The sequence below is a fragment of the Entelurus aequoreus genome, linkage group LG10, assembly GCF_033978785.1.
Source record: "Entelurus aequoreus isolate RoL-2023_Sb linkage group LG10, RoL_Eaeq_v1.1, whole genome shotgun sequence".
Classification (NCBI taxonomy): domain Eukaryota; kingdom Metazoa; phylum Chordata; class Actinopteri; order Syngnathiformes; family Syngnathidae; genus Entelurus; species Entelurus aequoreus.
In genome coordinates, this window is record NC_084740.1 from 14,070,904 (window position 1) to 14,092,308 (window position 21,405).

The window sequence follows — 21,405 nt, forward strand, 5'->3', positions numbered from 1 at the left end:
AATTGAAACAAAAATTATAATTGTGATTCTTCTCCAATTAGTAGTAGTATTTTCAAATAATTGACATGGTTTGGTAAAATATTAATTTAATTTTTAAGCTTTTAATACCAAAATGACGTAAAACATTATACTTCGGAGTCCATTATAAATTCAGATTTTTCATTATATAGTTTCTTAACTACGTTTTTTTAATCAATTAATGCCCTTTTTTTCCAAATTCATGCCGTTCAACCCATATTTCGTTTGAATGCAGCAGGAAGAAGAGGGCGCTCCTCATTTAGGTGGGCCAGAAACCCCGTAGATTACAGTCAGGCACAACAGCACTGCAGTATCCAAAATGGCTGGAGCCGATGGAGACGATTCTCTCTACCCTATCGCGGTTCTCATCGATGAACTGCGGAATGAGGATGTTCAGGTAGGAACGACACGTTTATTTGACGTGTACATCTTTTTATCAGAGTCTCTTGTTTCTTACCCGGTTGTACGGCTAGGTAGTTTGCTAACAGCTACGCTAACGTTCACGACCAGGCCTTATTCTACTAGAGACGCACCCATCTCTATCTGCTCGTATTCTTCTAATTAACCTGGTTTAATACCAGTGATGATCCAGGTTCACTTTTAAATCTTTGTAACGGGTCTACATTAATAGTTAAGATTGAATTGTGCGCTGGATTCATAGATCTAATCCAATGTGTTTGTCATAGCTAGCATGACAGCAGCTCTGCCTTCAAGCCCGCCGATTTTTGCCGTGTGTTCTATCTATGTTATGATTTGTTCTCAAATCTATTAAAGTAATAACATTTTTTATTATAATATGTATTCGTCACTTATTGTCATTTGTGTCTCCAGGTGACCGGTACCACTCGGCTTGTACAATGATAACAAATAAACTCAAACGGGCTCTATCTGGCGTACTCTGCACATTAGGTGTTCTCAAACTCATTATATTGGAACGTCCAGCCATCCATTCATTTCTACCGCTTGTCCCTACCGGCCTAATCCAAATTTCTGCAATGATTTACCATAACAAAACGTCTAACTTGTAAGCGACAAGCTAACGCGTTTTTTTCCTATAAGCTACAATCAGTGCTGGGAGTGTAACGATTCGATTCAGAATGTGTGGTTGCTGCTACGATTCGGAGACGATATTCTTTAAAAACGAAACTATTCAATGAGTTGAATTATTACACCCATATTTTGTTTTTGTTTTTTTCTGATGAAATGACTTTTCCTTGGCAGCCAGTTTTTTGTTGCTTCGTGTTGTTGTCTTCCGGAAGTCAGTGAGTCGCCGTAACTTGCTCCGTTTTGATTGATTGATTGAAACTTTTATTAGTAGATTGCACAGTACAGTACATATTCCGTACAATTGACCACTAAATGGTAACACCCGAATAAGTTTTTCAACTTCTTTAAGTCGGGGTCCACGTTTTCACTTCTGTTGCGTCCTTTATGAGTTGTAGCTTCATATTATTGCAGTGTTTCCCCTTAATGTAATAGAATATGGTGTACCGCTACGGCATTTTTAATTACCGCCACACCTTGAAAATACGTTGTTGTTTTTTTCACTTGACAACAAATTAAAGTACCGTGTTTTTCGGAGTATAAGTCGCACCGGCCGAAAAAGCATAATAAGAAGGAAAAAAACATATAAGTCGCACTGGAGTATAAGTCGCATTTTTTGGGGGAAATGTATTTGATAAAACCCAACACCAAGAATAGACATTTGAAAGGCAATTTAAAATAAATAAAGATTAGTGAACAACAGGCTGAATGAGTGTACGTTATATGAGGCATAAACAACCAACTGAGAACGTGCCTGGCATGTTAAAGTAACATATTATGGTAAGAGTCATTCAAATAACTATAACATATAAAACATGCTATACGTTTACCAAACAATCTGTCACTCCTAATCGCTAAATCCGATGAAATCTTATACGTCTAGTCTCTTACATGAATGAGCTAAATAATATTATTTGATATTTTACGGTAATGTGTTAATAATTTCACACATAAGTCGCTCCTGAGTATAAGTCGCACCAGCCAAACTGAAAAAAACTGTGACTTATAGTCCGAAAAATACAGTAATATAATATCCGTCTATCTGTGTTGGCCCTGCGATGAGGTGGCGACTTGTCCAGAATGTACCCCGCCTTCTGCCCGAATGAATGAATGAATCAATCAATCTAAGTTTATTTATATAGCCCTAAACCACAAGTGTCTCAAAGGGCTGCACAAGCCACAACGACATCCTCGGCTCAGATCTCACATCAGTGCAAAAGAAAAAAACTCAACCCAATGGGATACAATGAGAAACCTTGGAAGGGACCGCAGATGTGGGGGCCCCCCTGGGCGAGCGGACATTGAGTGGATCTAGTTAATAGTGTGAGAGTCCAGTCCATAGTGGATCTAGTTAATAGGGTGAGAGTCCAGTCCAAAGTGGATCTAGTTAATAGGGTGAGAGTCCAGTCCATAGTGGATCTAGTTAATAGGGTGAGAGTCCAGTCCATAGTGGATCTAGTTAATAGAGTGAAAGTCCAGTCCATAGTGGATCTAGTAAATAGTGTGAGAGTCCAGTCCATAGTGGATCTAGTTAATAGGGTGAGAGTCCAGTCCAAAGTGGATCTAGTTAATAGGGTGAGAGTCCAGTCCAAAGTGGATCTAGTTAATAGGGTGAGAGTCCAGTCCATAGTGGATCTAGTTAATAGAGTGAAAGTCCAGTCCATAGTGGATCTAGTTAATAGTGTGAGAGTCCAGTCCATAGTGGATCTACCGTATTTTTCGGACTATAAGTCGCTCTGGAGTAAAAGTCGCACCGGCCGAAAATGCACAATAAAGAAGGAAAAAACATATACGTCGCACTGGAGTATAAGTCGCATTTTTGGGGGAAATTTATCTGATAAAATCCAACACCAAGAATAGACATTTGAAAGGCAATTTAAAATAAATAAAGAATAGTGAACAACAGGCTGAATAAGTGTATGTTATATGACGCACAAATAACCAACTGAGAACGGGCCTGGTATGTTAACGCAACACATCATGGCAAGAGTCATTCAAATAACTATAACATATAGAACATGCTATACGTTTACCAAACAATCTGTCACTCCCGATCGCTAAATCCCATGAAATCTTCCTCCCCGGTGTCGCCTCAGGTGTGTCCTTTCTGCTGCTCGATTGCCGTTCTCTGCTGCATATTTCACTACGTCCAGCTTGTAATATGCAGTATATGATTTTCTTTTCGGTGCCATTTTTGTTCAGTCCTTCTCAGTTTTTATAAGTTACCGCCAATGTTGATGTGATCCATTTTAATAGCTACGCCAGTAGCATATAGCAGTTGGCATCCCATGACGCACAATGCACTTCTGCCATGACCCTCCCCCGCCGAATTCTTATTGGTTTGGTGTGTGTGACAATTTCTGCCATTTGCTTTGTCTCTTACGCGAATGAGATATGTAATATTATTTGATATTTTACAGTAATGTGTTAATAGTTTCGCACATAAGTCGCTCCGGAGTATATCTCGCACCCACGGCCAAACTATGAAAAAAACGGACTTATAATCCGAAAAATACGATAGTTAATAGTGTGAGAGTCCAGTCCATAGTGGATCTAGTTAATAGTGTGAGAGTCCAGTCCATAGTGGGTCCAGCAGGAGATCATCTTGAGTGGAGACAAGTCAGCAGCGCAGAGACGCCCCCAACTGATGCACAGATGAGTGGTCCACCCCGGGTCATCTGTCGTCACCTAATAACCTCTCCACGCAGGAGAGGGAGGCAGAGCATAAAAGGCTATTTAAAGGCTAGTGTATACAAATTAGTTTTAAGATGGGACTTAAATGCTTCTACTGAGGTAGCATCTCTAACTGTTACCGGCAGGGCATTCCAGAGTACTGGAGCCCGAATAGAAAACGCTCTATAGCCCCGTTTTTTTTTTAAACTGGGATAGGCTCCAGCACCCCCACAACCCAGAGAGGGACAAGCAGTAGAAAATGAATGGATAATACGCTGTAGACCCCAGAAGATATTACAAACGGCCACCGCTATTTTTAAATATTATCACCAATCGTATGATAACAAATGGCACAATTCCAACAGGTTTTACCTCTCGTGTACACACTTTCTTATGTCCCTGACTAAAGAGGCTCGCTCCTCTTAATATTTGTACAGTTTGTAGATTGCTGTCCGCGGGTATATCTGAAATATATATAAAAATAACGTCCACATTGCAGACATGCTGACAACGCTCCAGACAGTCACAATGCCGTACGTTTTGTTTACATCCGCAGTTTTTAGTGATCAAAGTCTTTTTTCGGTGGTCAAGTTTTCGGCACATTACTTGTCAACAGTGCGCAAGTGTTAAGCTATATATTATATATATTTTTTGTATATTTGAAGATGCCATGGTGACCTCGCCCCCACCGCCACACACCCTGTATTGTGCTGTTTGTCTTTGTCGTGACTTTTGCCATCGGGCTTCAGCCGAGAGGTTTGGTTTTGTAATTAATGATATTGTCTTGTGGCGTTTGCATTTATGACCTTTCCCGATCACCTCGTATCTGCCATTTTTTTGGTTTGATGACACCACAGATTGAAAAATAATCAGTGCAAAAGTGACACGGACTAATAACCGTATTGACTGAAATCTAAGAAGACCACTTTCCGAAAAAAAATTGTTTTAGGACGAGTAGAGCTGGGCGATATGGCCTTTTATTAATCTCTATTTTTAGGCCATCTCACGATACATGATATATATCTCTATATTTTGCCATAGCCTTGATGCGAATAATCACAGCAGTAGGATGATTCTATGTGTCTACATTAACACATTCTTGTTCATACTGCATTAATATATGCTAATTTTAAATTTTCATGCAGAGAGGGAAATCACAACTAAGTCAATTTACCAAAACTGTATTTATTAAACAGTTATTAAGCAGTGGCACAAACATTCATGTATGATATTGCACGCATGACAGTATGTGACGTATGTAAGAAGGTGCGCTTGTTTTATCTCTCTGTGAGAAGCAGAGACAAGAAAGAGTGAGAAAAGCCTGTAGTATAATGCCCACAGCTAAAAGCAACTGCATGAGAACGTATGCTTGAATACTCACAATATAGTCATTTTCTACATTGCACAGAGACAAACCCACGATATATCAAGTATATTCGGTATATTGCCCAGCCCTAAGGATGACATTAATCATATACAGGTATTTTACTTCCTTAATATAAGAACACCAGGGTTTTTTATTTCTTCTATCCAGGTGCACAACACAAAGCAGATTGAGGCCAAAAGTACTACTGTGCCCAACTGCAATTTGTTTTTTTGGAATTCTCTCATTACAAATTATTTAGGACTGCTTTCAAGTGACTTCCTCACTCACCCAAACGTCCACTCACTGTAATGTATAGGACAAGTATAGACGGTGTACCTGTACTGTTGATATGACTATCAAATATTGTCTCATTTATTTTGAATGTCTCTTTCTGTGCAGTTGCGACTGAACAGCATCAAGAAGCTGTCCACTATTGCACTGGCTCTTGGTGTAGAGCGGACTCGTACGGAGCTGCTTCCTTTCCTCACAGGTAAACCATTCACTCCCAATAAAATTACCTCTTTTTATGATACAACAGTTATGAGCTTTTAACGGTGGAGCTAAATGTCTTGCACATGATGCTAGTCAGCATGCTGTCACATGATCGAGTTAAACCATTGATATTTTCCCCTTTAGATACCATTTATGATGAAGATGAAGTCCTCTTGGCCTTGGCTGAGCAGCTGGGCAACTTCACCATGTTGGTGGGAGGCCCAGAGTACGTCCACTGTCTCCTCGTAAGTTTTGTGCCTCTTGGTTTAAAAAAAATCTGTAAAAGAATGGTTGATATGGCCTGAAATGTATATACTGTTATACAGTATTTTGCAGCCTCTTGTGATATTGATATATATCATGATATACTATTTAGTATGTAAATGATAACAGAACCATTTCAAAACTGTTTACAAAGGCTCTTGATTTGGTTGTATTAATTTGGCAAAACTATTATTAATTTACTGTTAATATGTGGTTAATTTCTGTTGTAACATGGTTTTATCTATATTTCTCGTCAAATGTAAATTAGCACTTATCCTTCTGTTGTTTTGGATGTTTTACATTAGATGTAGGCAATGCTACACATTTGGGCATCAATCCAATACTAAGTAGTAACAGGGGCAGTATTGGTCATACTATTGTTCATACTTACCATTTTCAAGATCATTGAATGATTACATTTATCTGAATTATAGTCATACAAAAACACAAGATGGTAATGTAACTATATGAATTAAATATATAGAATATTTTCTAACATTGGCTATAATTTAAATCCTTTGGTTTTTGCCCTTAAAGTACCAGTACAGTGGAAAAACAAGTTGCCTTTAAATGTAACTCTCAAAATTGCTTGGGAATCTGTGTGAGCTTGATACTATTTTGATCATATCTATTTATTCGCAAACTTTAGAAGTCTTTTGTTGTCATAAATCAGATATATACAGTATAATAGCTTCAATATAGAAGCAACTTGTTTTTCCACTCTACTGGTGCTTTACAGCCCTCCTGTGCGCAGGGATTTATTTCCTGACTTTAACAATAACAAAATCGATAAAATATATTTTTGATATCAATCTAATCACCGTAGTATCAACCATACACTTTATATCATTGCTGTTGAAATTGATATCGATCGGCCCATCTTGGTTTACGTTCATGAGCTCAAACTTAGCAGTTAGCATATCCTCTTACGGTGTCAAGTTGAGCATGTTTAGCTGTTCCTCGTCCTCCACTGATGATAATACTAGTAAGAAACATGTACTTTTTTTGCTGCCATGGAGTCAAGGATTGCTGACTTAAAAGAGGCTTTGCACTGTGGAGGGACGTTACACACTAGCGAGGATAACAATCAGTGTTTCCAATGTATTAATTTACTTGTGGTGGGCAAAAAATATACAAAAGTTAGTTTTTTGAGATTTTGCAGTGTTCCACAAAACATCGACTGTTTGTTTTAAAATTAAGAGTTTGAGCTGTGTATATTTATGTATTTTCCTTTTGTGCCCATAACACAATACCAGCTTCCCAAAAATGCTGTAATAAAAATATATATATATATATATAGATATATATACCGGTGTGTGTGTGTGTGTATATATATATATATATATTGCCCACTTGAAGCTAGTTAGTTTTGCTGAACTCTTTCTGTTTGAAAAATACATATGTATTAGTTATAGTTTTGTGATTTTAAAGGCCTACTGAAACCCACTACGACCACGCAGTCTGATAGTTTATATATCAATGATAAAATCTTAACATTGCAACACATGCCAATACGGCCGAGTTAACTTATAAAGTGCAATTTTAAAATTCTCGGGAAACTTCCGGTTCAAAACGTCGCGGTATGATGACGTATGCGCGTGACGTCACGAGGTCAAGGGTAGTGTTTGGACCCTATGCAAATAGCTGTTTTCTTCGACAAAATTCCACAGTATTCTGGACATCTGTGTTGGTGAATATTTTGTAATTTGTTTAATGGACAATGGAGACTGCAAATAAGAAAGTTGTAGGTGTGATCGGTGTATTAGTGGCTGGCTGTAGCAACACCAACACCAGGAGGTTGTGTTGTGTTTTGAGCTGGAGAGCAGACGCACTACGGTGAGTACAGCTTTGGCTTCCAAACATTTGATCGCTTGCCCGTACGTGCGTGTCGATATGTGCATGTCACGCACGTAACTTTGGGGAAATATGTTTCTTGCCGACTCTGATGGCGGCCGGGTTGTCGTCGAAAGCTACACCGCCCGCCGCCGCCCCGTAGCTAACTTAGCTTCTTTTTTTTTTTTTAGCTTCGCCAAGCTGAAAATTAATAACCGTGTATTTACATGTTCATGGTTTAATAGTATTGTTGATCTTCTGTCTAGCCTTCCAGTCAGGGTTTTTTTAATTTTGTTTCTATCTGCATTTGAGACTGATGCTATCACGTTAGCTCCGTGGCTAACTTAGCTTCTATTTTTTTAGCTTCGCCAAGTTGAAAATTAATAACCGTGTATTTACATGTTCATGGTTTAATAGTATTGTTGATCTTCTGTCTAGCCTTCCAGTCAGGGTTTTTTAAAATTTTGTTTCTATCTGCATTTTAAGCCTGCTATCACGTTTGCTCTGTAGCTAACATAGCTTCTATTTTTTTAGCTTCGCCAAGCTGAAAGTTATTAACCGTGTATTTACATGTTCATTTTCAAGAGGATATAGTATCCGAGGTGGTTTAAAATACAAATCCGTGATCCACAATAGAAAAAGGAGAGAGTGTGGAATCCATTGAGCCAGCTTGTACCTAAGTTACGGTCAGAGCGAAAAAAGATACACGCTGCGCTACACTGTAGTCCTTCACTCTAAAGTTCTTCATCCATAAATCTTTCATCCTCGCTCAAATTAATGGGGTAATCGTCGCTTTCTCGCTCTGAATGTCTCTCGCTCCATTGTAAACAACGGGGAATTGTGAGGAATCCTTAGTCTTGTGACGTCACGCTATACTTCCGGTAGGGGCAAGGCTTTTTTTTTATCAGCGAGCAAAAGTTGCGAAGTTTATCGTCGATTCTTTCTACTAAATCCTTTCAGCAAAAATATGGCAGTATCGCGAAATGATCAAGTATGACACATAGAATGGAATCTGCTATTCCCGTTTAAATAAAAAAAAATCATTTCAGTAGGCCTTTAATCCTTAAAAAGATAGTATGTGTGTTAAGAACTTATATCTTAACACAAAAGATTGCATTAGTTTGTTATAGTGTGTGTGTGTGTGGGGGGTTTTTTTATTTTAAAAAAAAAAACTCTTTGGCAATTTTCGCCATTATTAATTCGACACAAGTAAAAAAATAAATTTAAAACTAAAGCACAAAATGTTCCCAGAATCTTTTTAAGGTAACTATCAGAACAGAAGTGCTGTTGAATAACCTAGAGTGACCTTTCCCTGACATACAGCCGCCTCTGGAGAGCCTAGCGACCGTGGAGGAAACGGTTGTCAGGGACAAAGCCGTAGAGTCCCTGCGAAAGATCTCTCAGGAGCACTCTCCAGTTGACCTGGAGGTCCATTTTGAGCCTTTGGTCAAGCGCTTGTCCTGCGGTGACTGGTTCACCTCTCGCACGTCTGCATGTGGCCTTTTTAGCGTCTGTTATCCCCGTGTGTCCAGCACAGTCAAGGCTGAGATTCGCCAGTAAGTAAAGTGTTTGGATAGTTTTGCATTCCCAAACCACTTAATCTTGTATTGATGCAGGGTTCCTTATTGTGTCATCTGTTTTTCAGGCATTTCCGCACCCTGTGTTCAGATGACACTCCCATGGTCCGTCGTGCTGCAGCATCCAAACTGGGAGAGTTTGCCAGAGTGTTGGAGCTGGACTACGTTAGAAGTGACATCATTGCTCTCTTCACGGCCCTGGCCTCTGATGAGCAGGTACAACCAGCAGAACTCTATCAATATTCTGCTATTGACATCATCGGCTGAATCATTACTATCCTTTTTCCATCAGGACTCTGTGCGTCTGCTGGCAGTGGAGGCTTGTGTCAGCATCGCCACTTTGCTGCCCCAGGAGGACCTGGAGACCTTGGTAATGCCCACCCTGCGACAGGCTGCAGAGGACAAATCCTGGAGGGTCCGCTATATGGTGGCCGACAAGTTCTCTGAGGTAAACTCTTGTTTGCATGGTCTTCCAGCCTCCCTGACAGAGCTTATTATAGCAAACATTGTCCTATTAACAAAGGGACTATGCAGCATGTTGATATTCTTGTGATCAAGTATTTGCATATTCAAAGAAATTGTTCTCAATTTATTATTTATTTTAGCTTCAAAAAGCAGTGGGACCAGAAATCACAAAGAATGACCTGGTGCCAGCTTTCCAGAACCTTCTGAAGGACTGTGAGGCGGAGGTCCGTGCTGCTGCAGCAAACAAAGTGAAAGGTGAGTCCATGAATACACTTTCATAAAAATCTCTCTCTCGTCTGTTACTTGATATTTGTTTTTGATATTATTAGAATTCTGCGAGAATCTCCCAGAGGACAGTCGTGAGCAGATCATCATGGCTCACATTCTGCCCTGCGTCAAGGTAAAAAAATACTTCTGTTTCCAGGTAAACTTTAGACTCGTTTCTTCTGAATTGAGTTTAAAGAGCCGTAAAGTATATTTTTATTTTCCCACTTTGTTTATTCCACTCTTAGTGAGGTCAATTGACTGTTGGGAGACACAAAACAAGTCTTTGCAATGTTGATACTTAAAGATATTATTTTTTATAAATGATTCTCAAATAGCGCTGCCAATATTAAAAGTATATAAGTATAAAAAAAGTGTGGCAATTAAGTATGTGACTGATTTTGCAAAAATATGAACAGTAACACATTTTATGGTAGGTTTGTAACAGAGACACTATGTTAAAAAGAAATCCAGAAGAACAATATTAAAATGTAGTATGTAAATGATTTTGCATTTGAAATCACATCTGTACTATAATCCCAAAAGAGGGCACTTTTATTTTATGTGCACAAATCTGTGTTCATGATGAAGTTAAAATATTTGGACGCAATAAAATTTTTTGCATGTATTTCCAAATATTTCAAACAAGAACACAAAAGATGTGAAATGTTATGGACAGCAATGAAGCATATACTGACATAAGCCTCCTATATTTCAACCAATTTGGTTTTCCTCACTTTAAGGGATATTTGTCTGGAAAAAAAAATGTCCATGAGTGTACATCCCTGGAAAAATCTCCCTTGATTTTATCATGATTCATGTGTGCCTAGCTGTTGTATGGATTTCAAACAGCAGGGGGTGCTATTGTTTAATACATGAAACTGCCTTGAAAAGCAGCATTTCATCGGCATGCTCCAGGGATGTGATTGGTTTGTTTTTTCCTGGAATTCATTCTTGTGAATCGTATAAATCCCATAGGCTTGGGATGATAGTCAATCCACTATCCCAATTTTTCCTTTTAAAAAAAAGTGTATTTCCCCAATCACATCCCTGATTCTCCCACGTGAAACTAGCTCATTCATTCTGTTTTTAATAGATCAAAATGAGAGTCAAACATACTACTAGGACTAGGCGATATGGCCTGAAAATGAAATCTCAGCTTTTTTCACCAAAAATTATATTTTATGCGAGGCTCGAAGTAGTGGGCCAGCGAGCGTCTATTGTCATAGCGTTCTGGGCAGCATTTAGCCTTTCTCGGGAAAAAAAATGCCCCATGCTTGCATTGTTTTAGGCCATTCAAATCGTGAAAAAGATAAACATTTCTTCAGAGTTCCTCGAGAGGTAATTAAGAAGGGGGAAAGATGTCAAGATTTTATGAAAGATTACGACAAGAGTGGCACGCACTACAGTCCAAGGGAGCAAGCAGAGTCGAACACATTCATTGAAGGTTTGTAACGTTTGTATTTCCCATTTAAGTATTATCTTGATACTTGTATTTTATCCTGTTTCGGAGTTCTTAAAACACATTTTTGTTATGAGTGTTTCGTAAACCCCCAACTCGGCGAGTCTATTTAAAAAAAAAAAAGCAAGTAAATGTGAGCAAAACCTAAAAGAGTTAAGCAAATGACGACAAGAGAGTCGGAGAAAAGAGAATATTCAAGCGAAATGTACGACGAAGTGAGGAAGATCATAGCCGCACAATGAAGTAAAGTCACTTACTTTATGCTGACCAATTCTAGTAGCACCACAGAACCGTACGTGTGACAGTCCATTACATCGTCGACTGGGAATTAAAAAGTGCCTGCCTGCAAATTATTGTTTTAATCTGAATTTGATATATGTTGTATTATTTGCACAGCTATGTTATGTATTTTATGTAGAAATAATATTTTATTTGTTATGTCATTCTGTGCTACTTAAACAGTTTATTTTCTGCTGTAAATACCCATCTTGACTAACTGGGTTAATAAAAGTGCCACTGACTGTTTACAGTACAGTTGTCATTCACTTCAATTTCAGTGAATATCAGTCAAAAATAAAATATCTTTATATGTATATTTTCACCGAAAAATATATCAAGATATACTTCTTCATCCGTATCACCCAGCCCTAATGTTAAAGACCATGTAAACTTCATTGCACATGTAATATATCACTATTTTGATGACTAAATAGTTTTGCAGCAGCGCACATACGAGCTGTCCGGTTTAGATGTTGATGCTTTACTGATCGCTCGGTGTATTGTTCTCCTTTCTCATCATACATGGTATCCTCATACATACCTTGCATAAATGACTCCATCACAAGTTTGTTATTGCGGTCTTGTTCGCCTTGTAAAGAGTTGCGTTTGATTTCCCCCATTTGCTCGATGCTGTTTTAGGTCCTGGAATGAGTTTTGTTGTGGTGCTGCATTTTTTTAAACAAACTTTGCAGCGTGCATTCACTTCTTCTTCCATGCCTGTTGCCGCACAGCTAAAACACTGGCAACACTTTTCTTTGGAACAAACGTCTCGCTTTTGTTAGCATTAACATTAGCCATGTTTTGCTAGGTGTGTGAACCACGAAGGACGTACGGGGGCGGGCAAGGGCTACGGAAGCTCATGGGGCCAAAAAGTATGCCAGAGCAAGAGGAGAATTATTTTATTATTATTTTTTAAATAGTAAACAGAAAACTCGAATTTATGAATAAAATCGATACATCGCCCAGGCCTACATACTACTAATTCATCATAGTTCATATGAATATGTAATAGGGATAACCCTCCTATTTTACTATATGTGATTTTCCTGTACAAGTCTTTTGTTGAGCTCATCCTATGTTTGACATCTGTGCAGGAGTTGGTTTCAGACACCAACCAGCATGTCAAATCTGCACTGGCTTTGGTCATCATGGGACTTTCTGCCATCCTGGGCAAGGATAACACAATAGAACATTTACTGCCGCTCTTCCTGGCTCAACTCAAGGATGAGGTAAAGGAAATGCAAGTTTATTTTCCCTTGGATACATTTTTAGTTTTCTGCCATCTTGATTATTTGTCTAAATGGGACTTTTCTCAGTTTTTTGTTGTATTTCCGTCATTGTCTTTCTGTGAGAATAGAGAGGATTGGACATGTTTATTAACTAAGAATAACAGTGGTAGAGTAGATGTAGGAGTCTTCTCTAGTATTGTGAATCATTACTTTCACAAAGTATTTTCTATATTTGTTTGAAGAGTCATGACTGTCACCGTCAACTCTGCCTTCCTCGGTCCTATTTAAAGTTGGCCCAAGTTCTTCCCAATGCAAGGCAAGACCAACAGTGCCTAATAAGATTACTGTCCAAAGTGACAGCTTTGACTTGCAAATTTAAATAAATCAAGGAGAGGGTCTCCTGAAGGCTGCTGTGTGGAGAATAGTTTGCCGACATTCAGTGTTAGATGTTGAATATATATTTTTTGTGTATGTTGACAGTCCTGAGCTGCTGAAGCCATTTCAATGCGTCCATTATATCAAACACGAATAGCTGTTTTTAACACCCGTTAAGCATGTTTTTATTTCCACAGTGCCCTGAGGTGCGCCTCAACATCATCTCCAACCTGGACTGTGTCAATGAGGTCATCGGGATCCGTCAGCTGTCTCAGTCCCTCCTGCCGGCCATTGTAGAGCTGGCTGAGGACGCCAAGTGGAGGGTCCGCCTCGCCATCATCGAGTACATGCCCCTGTTAGCTGGTCAGCTGGTCAGTCATGCAACTGAATCACATGCTCTTGATGATAGAAAATTCAGACGATCAGTTCTGATTTTCTTTGTTAATGTCTGTTTTCTCAGGGAGTGGAATTCTTTGATGAGAAGCTCAACACTCTTTGTATGGCCTGGCTTATCGACCATGGTAATGTGCACTCATGCTTGCTCAAGCTTTGATTGATGATTCTTGCCAGTAAACAATCTTACAAATACACACGGCTGTTACTGGATAAGACAAAAGGGGTTGCTGTTAGGGATGTCCCGATTAACGTTTTTGCCCCCTGATCCAATTTTTTTAGCCTCAGATCCGCAACTTTTACAATGGACAATAGAACTTACGATATTTTACAACAAGTATGTAAAGTAAACACAATAATACTTTTCTAAAAGCTTATCTTATTACCTTTTAGAATGTGCTTGTTTTTTTGTCAATCAGATGATGTATTAAATTTGTGGTATTGAATACTACGATTTTTATCTAACAAAATATAGTGCACAATAACTAAACAAAATCAAAAACTACTAATGGCTCCCATTTTTAAATCATTTGGGTTTTGCCCTCAAAACCTTCCTTTATACGGAGATTTGCAAACAACAAACGACCCAAAAATATTTTTGTAATAAGAACAACAAAAATAATATCAGGTCACTCTAGTATCATTTACATTCTGATATAATACTAGTTATCAACATCTGGATGGTTCACACCTACTTTACATTGAAGCTTTAGCGGTTAGCTTCTTGTGTCGTCCGCTTAGCCATTTCTTGTCCTCTAGTCTTCCAGTGACTACTTGGAATACACTTTTTGTTTTATTTATTTCCGCCACGATGGTGAGGATTACTATCTTAGAAGCGGGTTCACACTGGATCGGGATTGAGACATCTCATGTTGCTTGTTAAATCACCCTGCAATGTCTGTTGTTGTACAAAAGGGTGACGTCCAACATCCAAGACTCTCTTACCCTGCCCTCTTGTATTGAAAGCCATTGTTACTTTCCAACAAATATTTTATGTTGGCGCTGTCATCACGCATTACAAGGCATGTGAATTGTTCGAAAACGTGGAAATCTGTGTTTTTGAACATTCATTTTCGTGTCAAATCATCAGTTCTGTTTTGTTATTATGAAATAACTAAAATATGATTCAAACAAAATTGCCACAGGTACTCACTGTTCCTCCTGCCCAAATGCTGCACTGAGTTGCAGGACAAGGAAACGATCAGGAACAAGCTCACTAGTTAGCTAACCAGCTAGCTAGCGTGTTGTTGCCTCCGTTCGCTGTCCCAGCCACACTGTTGTCCGCTATCTACTTTGCTGCTAATCATATTTGGATAATTACAATTCGTACAATGTTATTTCAAACCAGTTGCAGTGCTAGAGTATTTTAGCAGTCAGTGAGAAGGTGTATTTTTAACGTAACGGATGGTAAACAGAGGCAACACCGGAAGTATATTACCTGAGGGGCCGTGGCTAAAGGATAGAGTTGCTAAATGGGAAACGTTTTCTGTGTTCTTTGCATGCATGTTATAGAATTGTACATTACATTTTCAATGATGATAATGTTGGTAAATTATCTACTAAAAATATGTGGTACATTACATGGGACATGTAAGTGTCAAAAAGACAACCAAAAGAGGTTGGTAGTTGATAATACATCTAATGTAGTCTCTCAGGATAAATTATCTGATAGGAATAGTCCTCTTTTTTTACCCCTCAATTTTCCTTTTTTCCTCAAATGGTGCCTACATCCCTGATAACATTATTTATTTGGGGAATGCCGCATTGCTGTGTGAAGCGATTTTCCCAGGTTGTGTACCAATTGCACTTACGGGTAACTACAGCGTGCACAGTTATGTGAATGAGGCCAGAGTTTATTGGTATCCAGTTGTAGAGTGCGCTCTTTCTGCACTTCCCCAATTAGAGAGATGTTTGAGGACAAAAGGCCAGCTGCATTACATCATTGGAATGTGTGTGTGGAGTGGGGGGTAAGGGCTGGGCTACTGTTACATAAGGAAGCACACAGTGTTTCCTCACTCACTTCATATAAACACTAATTGTGACACTGCAATAATCTTTCCTAAATCTTATTTTCTTACAGTGCTATTAAATCATTGAATAAGTCTTAATCTCCCCCCCCCCCCCCCCCCACACACACACACACATACATTTGGCTGGTCCTTCTGTCGTTTTCACACACAGTAGACAGCTGGGTTTTGCTTGTCTTGAAGCACAAACAGTCTTAGACTGCAGTGCAAAGCAGCTCTGTTAGCACCGAGCTGGAGAACAAGTATTGAACCGTCAATGTAGCCATGTGACACCTCTCGTGACTAAAGCTGGAAGAATAAATGTTGCAAATATCCTGATTTATCATTGTTTGCTCTTAATTGCTTATCACATTGATGGGTATTTTTCTCTAGTGTACGCCATCCGTGAGGCCGCCACCTGTAACCTGATGAAGCTGGTGGAGAGGTTTGGAGCTGATTGGGCCCAGAACACCATTGTGCCAAAAGTCCTGGGAATGGCCAATGACCCCAATTACCTCCACAGGATGACCACGCTGTTCTGCATCAATGTGAGTCACAAATCCAACCAATCCCTTTGTCTTTTTTGACTTACCAGACTTTTCCAAATGTTTGAATGCTTCATACAAAATATTTTTTACGTACTTGTGAGGGCCCATAATAGTGTAGTTGGCTAAAACATAGCTTTGATGGTGAAATATATCCAGTGTTTTAGTAAGCCCTAATGGAAACATGGTGTTGGGTGTCGGTAGCTTCAATGCGTGTCTACGTATGTACATGGTTAACTTCTGAGAGTAGCATATGTGTTTCCTAGAATGGCAATGTGTTGACTGAGTCGCGTCAGGGAGTGGGCGAGTAAAGCGAGAGGTAGTGTGCACTGCGCAGTAGAGTGATGAACAGGTCCGGTTGTGTCCTGCAAAACTATTAATAAAAGGGATTGTCACAAATTGGCGGCCTCGTCATTCTGACCTGAAAGCGGAGCTTGGCAGACCCAGTGCCGGGTAAAGTGAAGGGTGTTACCCCCGACGAAAACATCCGCCCTGGATGGAACGTCTGCCCTGTGCTCTCAACTCCAGTTTGCATGGGAGCCGAACAGCAGATAAAAGGTGTAAGAACTACATTATTACCTGTCACTCTTTATAACTCCTTGTGCAGATCTGAATTGAATGATTAACCTAAATGTGAAGCAAAGGTGGTAATACTAATCGCCACATTTGGCGAGGCGTGTTTTAAAGCAACACTTTAGCACAAAGCCTCCCTGCTTACAAGCGTCACCTTTTATTGTTAGTTTTGAAGCCCGAATACTTCCATATTGTGCTTCACACACCCTCTTTATGAACCAGTAGAATTGCAATTTTTTGCCATTCCACTCCACTATGTAATTGCTTGTATGCGCTTTGTGTGTGCGTTTTGACACAGTCATCATGATGCGCCTCGGCTCTGTAGTCAGCATATTGATGAAAAAGCCGTACCGGTATTTTTCTAAAGCAGTATAGTACCATTTTCAGTCTTCTCAATTAATAAAATGTAATATTGAGACTGCTAATCATTCTGTAATTGAAGACTCGACCAGAACATGTTATAAAATAATTTACCCAATATTTCAGCCCGTCAGAAACCTACTCTTGCTATGCAGCAGCTGTATCCAAGTACCCCATGTTGTACTCCATGAAATTAGGTACACTCATTCAGCGATCAATTGAAGCAACAGAATATAAAACAGTTGTTTTCTAATCACTTTAATCAATTTAATGGTTGCAGCCCTTAACACAAATACTAGCATAGCTACACAAGCTACAATGCCAACATTAGTCACTTAAAGAGGGCAGCATATATAATGGTAGATCGTATCTCCAGACTTTATGTAGGATGCGAAGCCTGCCTTTTTTCTTATTAACATACAAAGCTGAAGGTATGATGTCATTAAGGAATGTTTTTTTCTTCATGACGTCATGACAACCCAGAACTGTTTTCTCTGTTTCAAAAGTTGATTAAGCAAGTAATGGAGATGATAGATTTCCCTCATGTTTGCTGCTCATATACATGGACATCTTACTGTTGGAACATCATTTAAAACAAGTCCTGTTTGCATGAAAACGTTTTTCCTCTCTTTCTGTGCTTCCAGGCTCTGTCAGAGGCGTGTGGTCAGGACATCACCACCAAGCACATGCTACCTGTAGTCCTCAAGATGTCCAATGATCAGGTGGCCAACGTGCGCTTCAACGTGGCCAAGTCTCTGCAGAAGATCGGCCCTATCCTGGACGCCAAGTATGTTGTGAAGATGGTGTGTGTGTGTGTGGTCAGACCAGCTGCTTTAGTCATGTTTGTCTGCAGCACCTTGGATACAGAAGTGAAACCAGTCCTGGAGAAGCTGGCCACAGACACAGACATGGATGTCAAGTACTTTGCCCAGGAGGCTATCAGTGGTAAGCACTCTGCAATCAGGAACGAAGCCTCTTATTAATCATGATGATAATAATCATATCTTGTCTTTTCCTCTCTCCAGTTCTCTCCCCGCCATAACTCAACCAACATGGCCTAAAACAACACTTTTACAAGATATTTATTGATGTTCAGGATCGACTGGTAACTGTATAGAGAAATCTGATTTGATCTTTTCTTTTTTCCCCCTCATTTGTCATGTTCTGGCATCCCTTTACCTTTGCTGTAAACGTGTGCTTGATGACGGGCCAACATGTGGTGTGGTGCATGCTGACTAATATTACTGTACTAGCTAGCTCCAACCTCACATTCCTCCTCTTTGTACTTCTTCAAGCAACACACAAGAATTCAAATTCTCTCTTTGATTGTCCTGCATCAAACTGAAGTGATTCGAACGAGCTCATGTGTCATGTCCTCCACAAACACTAACATTCACCTGGTGAAGAAAGTTGCTCATCAGTGCCATTCAATGCTAATGTGCGAGTACGTGTATGGATTGTAGCGCTGCCAGGATTCTTAGAGCACACAATGCATACTTTCCAAGAATGTTTCTGTGTCCCGAACATCAGCATCTGGCCAAATTGAAGTCCTTTTAAAACATGACAGTAATTTTCCAACAGCATTTTCTAATGAGAATGTGTTTGACTTTTAGTCTTGGCATCTTTTCTTCTTTTTGAATCTACTTCCTGTGCTTTTATTGTTCTTTTCAAAGCTACACAAATACTTGGGATGCTGTACTACTGTATCTTGTTCAGAATAAAAGTAACCCCTTCGACACACAAGACCTCCTTTTGTGACGTGAAAAAAGTAGTAAAAACTACGTAGATCTTCGAAGCGTGCTCTCTAACGAAGTCTAACTGATCAAACAAAGCTCTTGTCTTTGACATTATCACCTCATTTGCCAGACATCCCAGATGTCCGCTATTTAAAAGAATTCTGCAAAAGTTGTCGCCAAAGTGGTATTTTTTTAGATTTCGTATAAAACCGCTAACCAGACCGCTCTTTGGCACACTGGCTAGCTGACTGCCTTGAGTCAAAACTAGCTATGCTAGCCACGCAGTAAGCCTAGTGCAGCCTGCGCTAACTAGCTTGTGCACACTGTCTATATGTATCTTATTCACACTTTCTTATTCGTCACACTTACCTATATGTATCTTATTTACACTAATCTATATGCATCTTACTATTCACACTTATCTATATGTATCTTACTATTCACACTTATCTATATGTATCTTATTATTCACACTAGATGTATCTTATTATTGTTATCCCTCAAGCAGGGACAACCTCTCAAGAGAAGTGTGAAGTTGTTAAAGGCCTACTGAAACCCACTACTACCGACCACACAGTCTGATAGTTTATATATCAATGATGAAATCTTAACATTGCAACACATGCCAATACGGCCGGGTTAACTTATTAAGTGCAATTTTAAATTTCCCGCTAAACTTCCGGTTGAAAACGTCTATGTATGATGACGTATGCGCGTGACGTCAATCGTTGAAACGGAAGTATTCGGACCCCATTGAATCCAATACAAAAAGCTCTGTTTTCATCTCAAAATTCCACAGACATCTGTGTTGGTGAATCTTTTGCAATTTGTTTAATGAACAATGAAGACTGCAAAGAAGAAAGTTGTAGGTGGGATCGGTGTATTAGTGGCGGACTACAGCAACACAACCAGGAGGACTTTGAGATGGATAGCAGACGCGCTAGCCGCCGACCTCACCTTGACTTCCTCCGTCTCCGGGCCGCCGACCGCATTGATGATCGGGTGAAGTCTTTCGTCGCTCCGTCGATCGCTGGAACGCAGGTGAGCACGGGTGTTGATGAGCAGATGAGGGCTGGCTGGCGTAGGTGGATAGCTAATGTTTTTAGCATAGCTCTGTGAGGTCCCGTTGCTAAGTTAGCTTCAATGGCGTCGTTAGCAACAGCATTGTTAAGCTCCGCCAGGCTGGAAAGCATTAACCGTGTAGTTACAGGTGCATGGTTTAATAGTATTGTTAATTTTCTGTCTATCCTTCCAGTCAAGGGTTTATTTATTTTGTTTCTATCTGCATTTAAGCACGATGCTATCACGTTAGCTCCGTAGCTAAAGAGCTTCGCCGATGTATTGTCGTGGAGATAAAAGTCACTGTGAATGTCCATTTCGCGTTCTCGACTCTCATTTTCAGGAGGATATAGTATCCGAGGTGGTTTAAAATACAAATCCGTGATCCACAATAGAAAAAGGAGAGTGTGGAATCCAATGAGCCAACTGTACCTAAGTTACGGTCAGAGCGAAAAAAGATACGTCCTGCACTGCACTCTAGTCCTTCACTCTCACGTACCTCATCCACTAATCTTTCATCCTCGCTCAAATTAATGGGGTAATCGTCGTTTTCTCGGTCCGAATCGCTCTCGCTGCTGGTGTAAACAATGGGGAAATGTGAGTAGCCTTTCAACCTGCGACGTCACGCTACTTCCGGTACAGGCAGGCTTTTTTTTATCAGCGACCAAAAGTTGCAAACTTTATTGTCGATGTTCTCTACTAAATCCTTTCAGCAAAAATATGGCAATATCGCGAAATGATCAAGTATGACACATAGAATGGATCTGCTATCCCCGTTTAAATAAAACAATTTCATTTCAGTAGGCCTTTAATGAAGCCATACTCGCGATGTTTTCGGAGCTAGCGCCTGTGTGTGTGAAGCAATGAAAAACTGGATGATTCACTGCGTTACAGTATAGGTTAACTAGTGAGGTGGTGAAGAGGATGAAAGTAGTAGATGTGTAAAAGCAGTTGTCTTGTGGCAACACGAGTGCTGGAACATGTCCTGTTTCATGATTATATTGCTGTTGACCACTAGGTACCGTATTTTTCGGACTATTAAGTCGCAGTTTTTTTCATAGTTTGGCCGGGGGTGCGACTTATACTCAGGAGCGACTTATGTGTGAAATTATTAACACATTACCGTAAAATATCAAATAATATTATTTAGCTCATTTAACCTTAAGCACGGAGTTTTGCACTCAGCCAAGTCAGTCACCGATTCAGAGCCCAGTAAGACCCACAATGCAATGCGTTTCCACATCACACTTTCAAGCCTTATAGCTTTTTAAACCACTCGTCTGTCGCTCCAAACACCAGAAACTAGCACTTCCTACTGACTTGTGATTGGCTTAAGCACATAATACATTTACTAGTGCACGTATGTTCCTGGATTTTGGGCAGGAACGCCGC

General features: G+C 39.7%; 1 protein-coding gene across 1 annotated transcript; it reads left to right on the forward strand.

Annotated features, from left to right (window-relative positions):
- The first annotated feature begins 261 nt into the window (after positions 1-261).
- Positions 262-18,961, forward strand: ppp2r1bb (protein phosphatase 2, regulatory subunit A, beta b). Its single transcript, XM_062060176.1, has 15 exons — positions 262-415; positions 5,501-5,591; positions 5,738-5,838; positions 9,014-9,246; positions 9,336-9,483; positions 9,560-9,715; positions 9,873-9,987; positions 10,062-10,132; positions 12,832-12,966; positions 13,539-13,712; positions 13,802-13,862; positions 16,134-16,288; positions 17,863-18,005; positions 18,072-18,163; positions 18,244-18,961. Exons 1-15 carry the CDS (start codon positions 338-340, stop codon positions 18,258-18,260), a joined length of 1,770 nt encoding a protein of 589 aa, XP_061916160.1. The 5' UTR covers positions 262-337; the 3' UTR covers positions 18,261-18,961.
- Positions 18,962-21,405: the final 2,444 nt, after the last annotated feature.

Bases quoted from the DNA above. Each gene is read 5' to 3' on its own strand.
- ppp2r1bb (XM_062060176.1), top strand. From the start codon at position 338: ATGGCTGGAGCCGATGGAGACGATTCTCTCTACCCTATCGCGGTTCTC. The intron at 5,839-9,013 runs GTAAGTTTTGTG...CCTGACATACAG, and splicing joins AGTACGTCCACTGTCTCCTC to CCGCCTCTGGAGAGCCTAGC. The intron at 13,863-16,133 runs GTAATGTGCACT...ATTTTTCTCTAG, and splicing joins GGCCTGGCTTATCGACCATG to TGTACGCCATCCGTGAGGCC.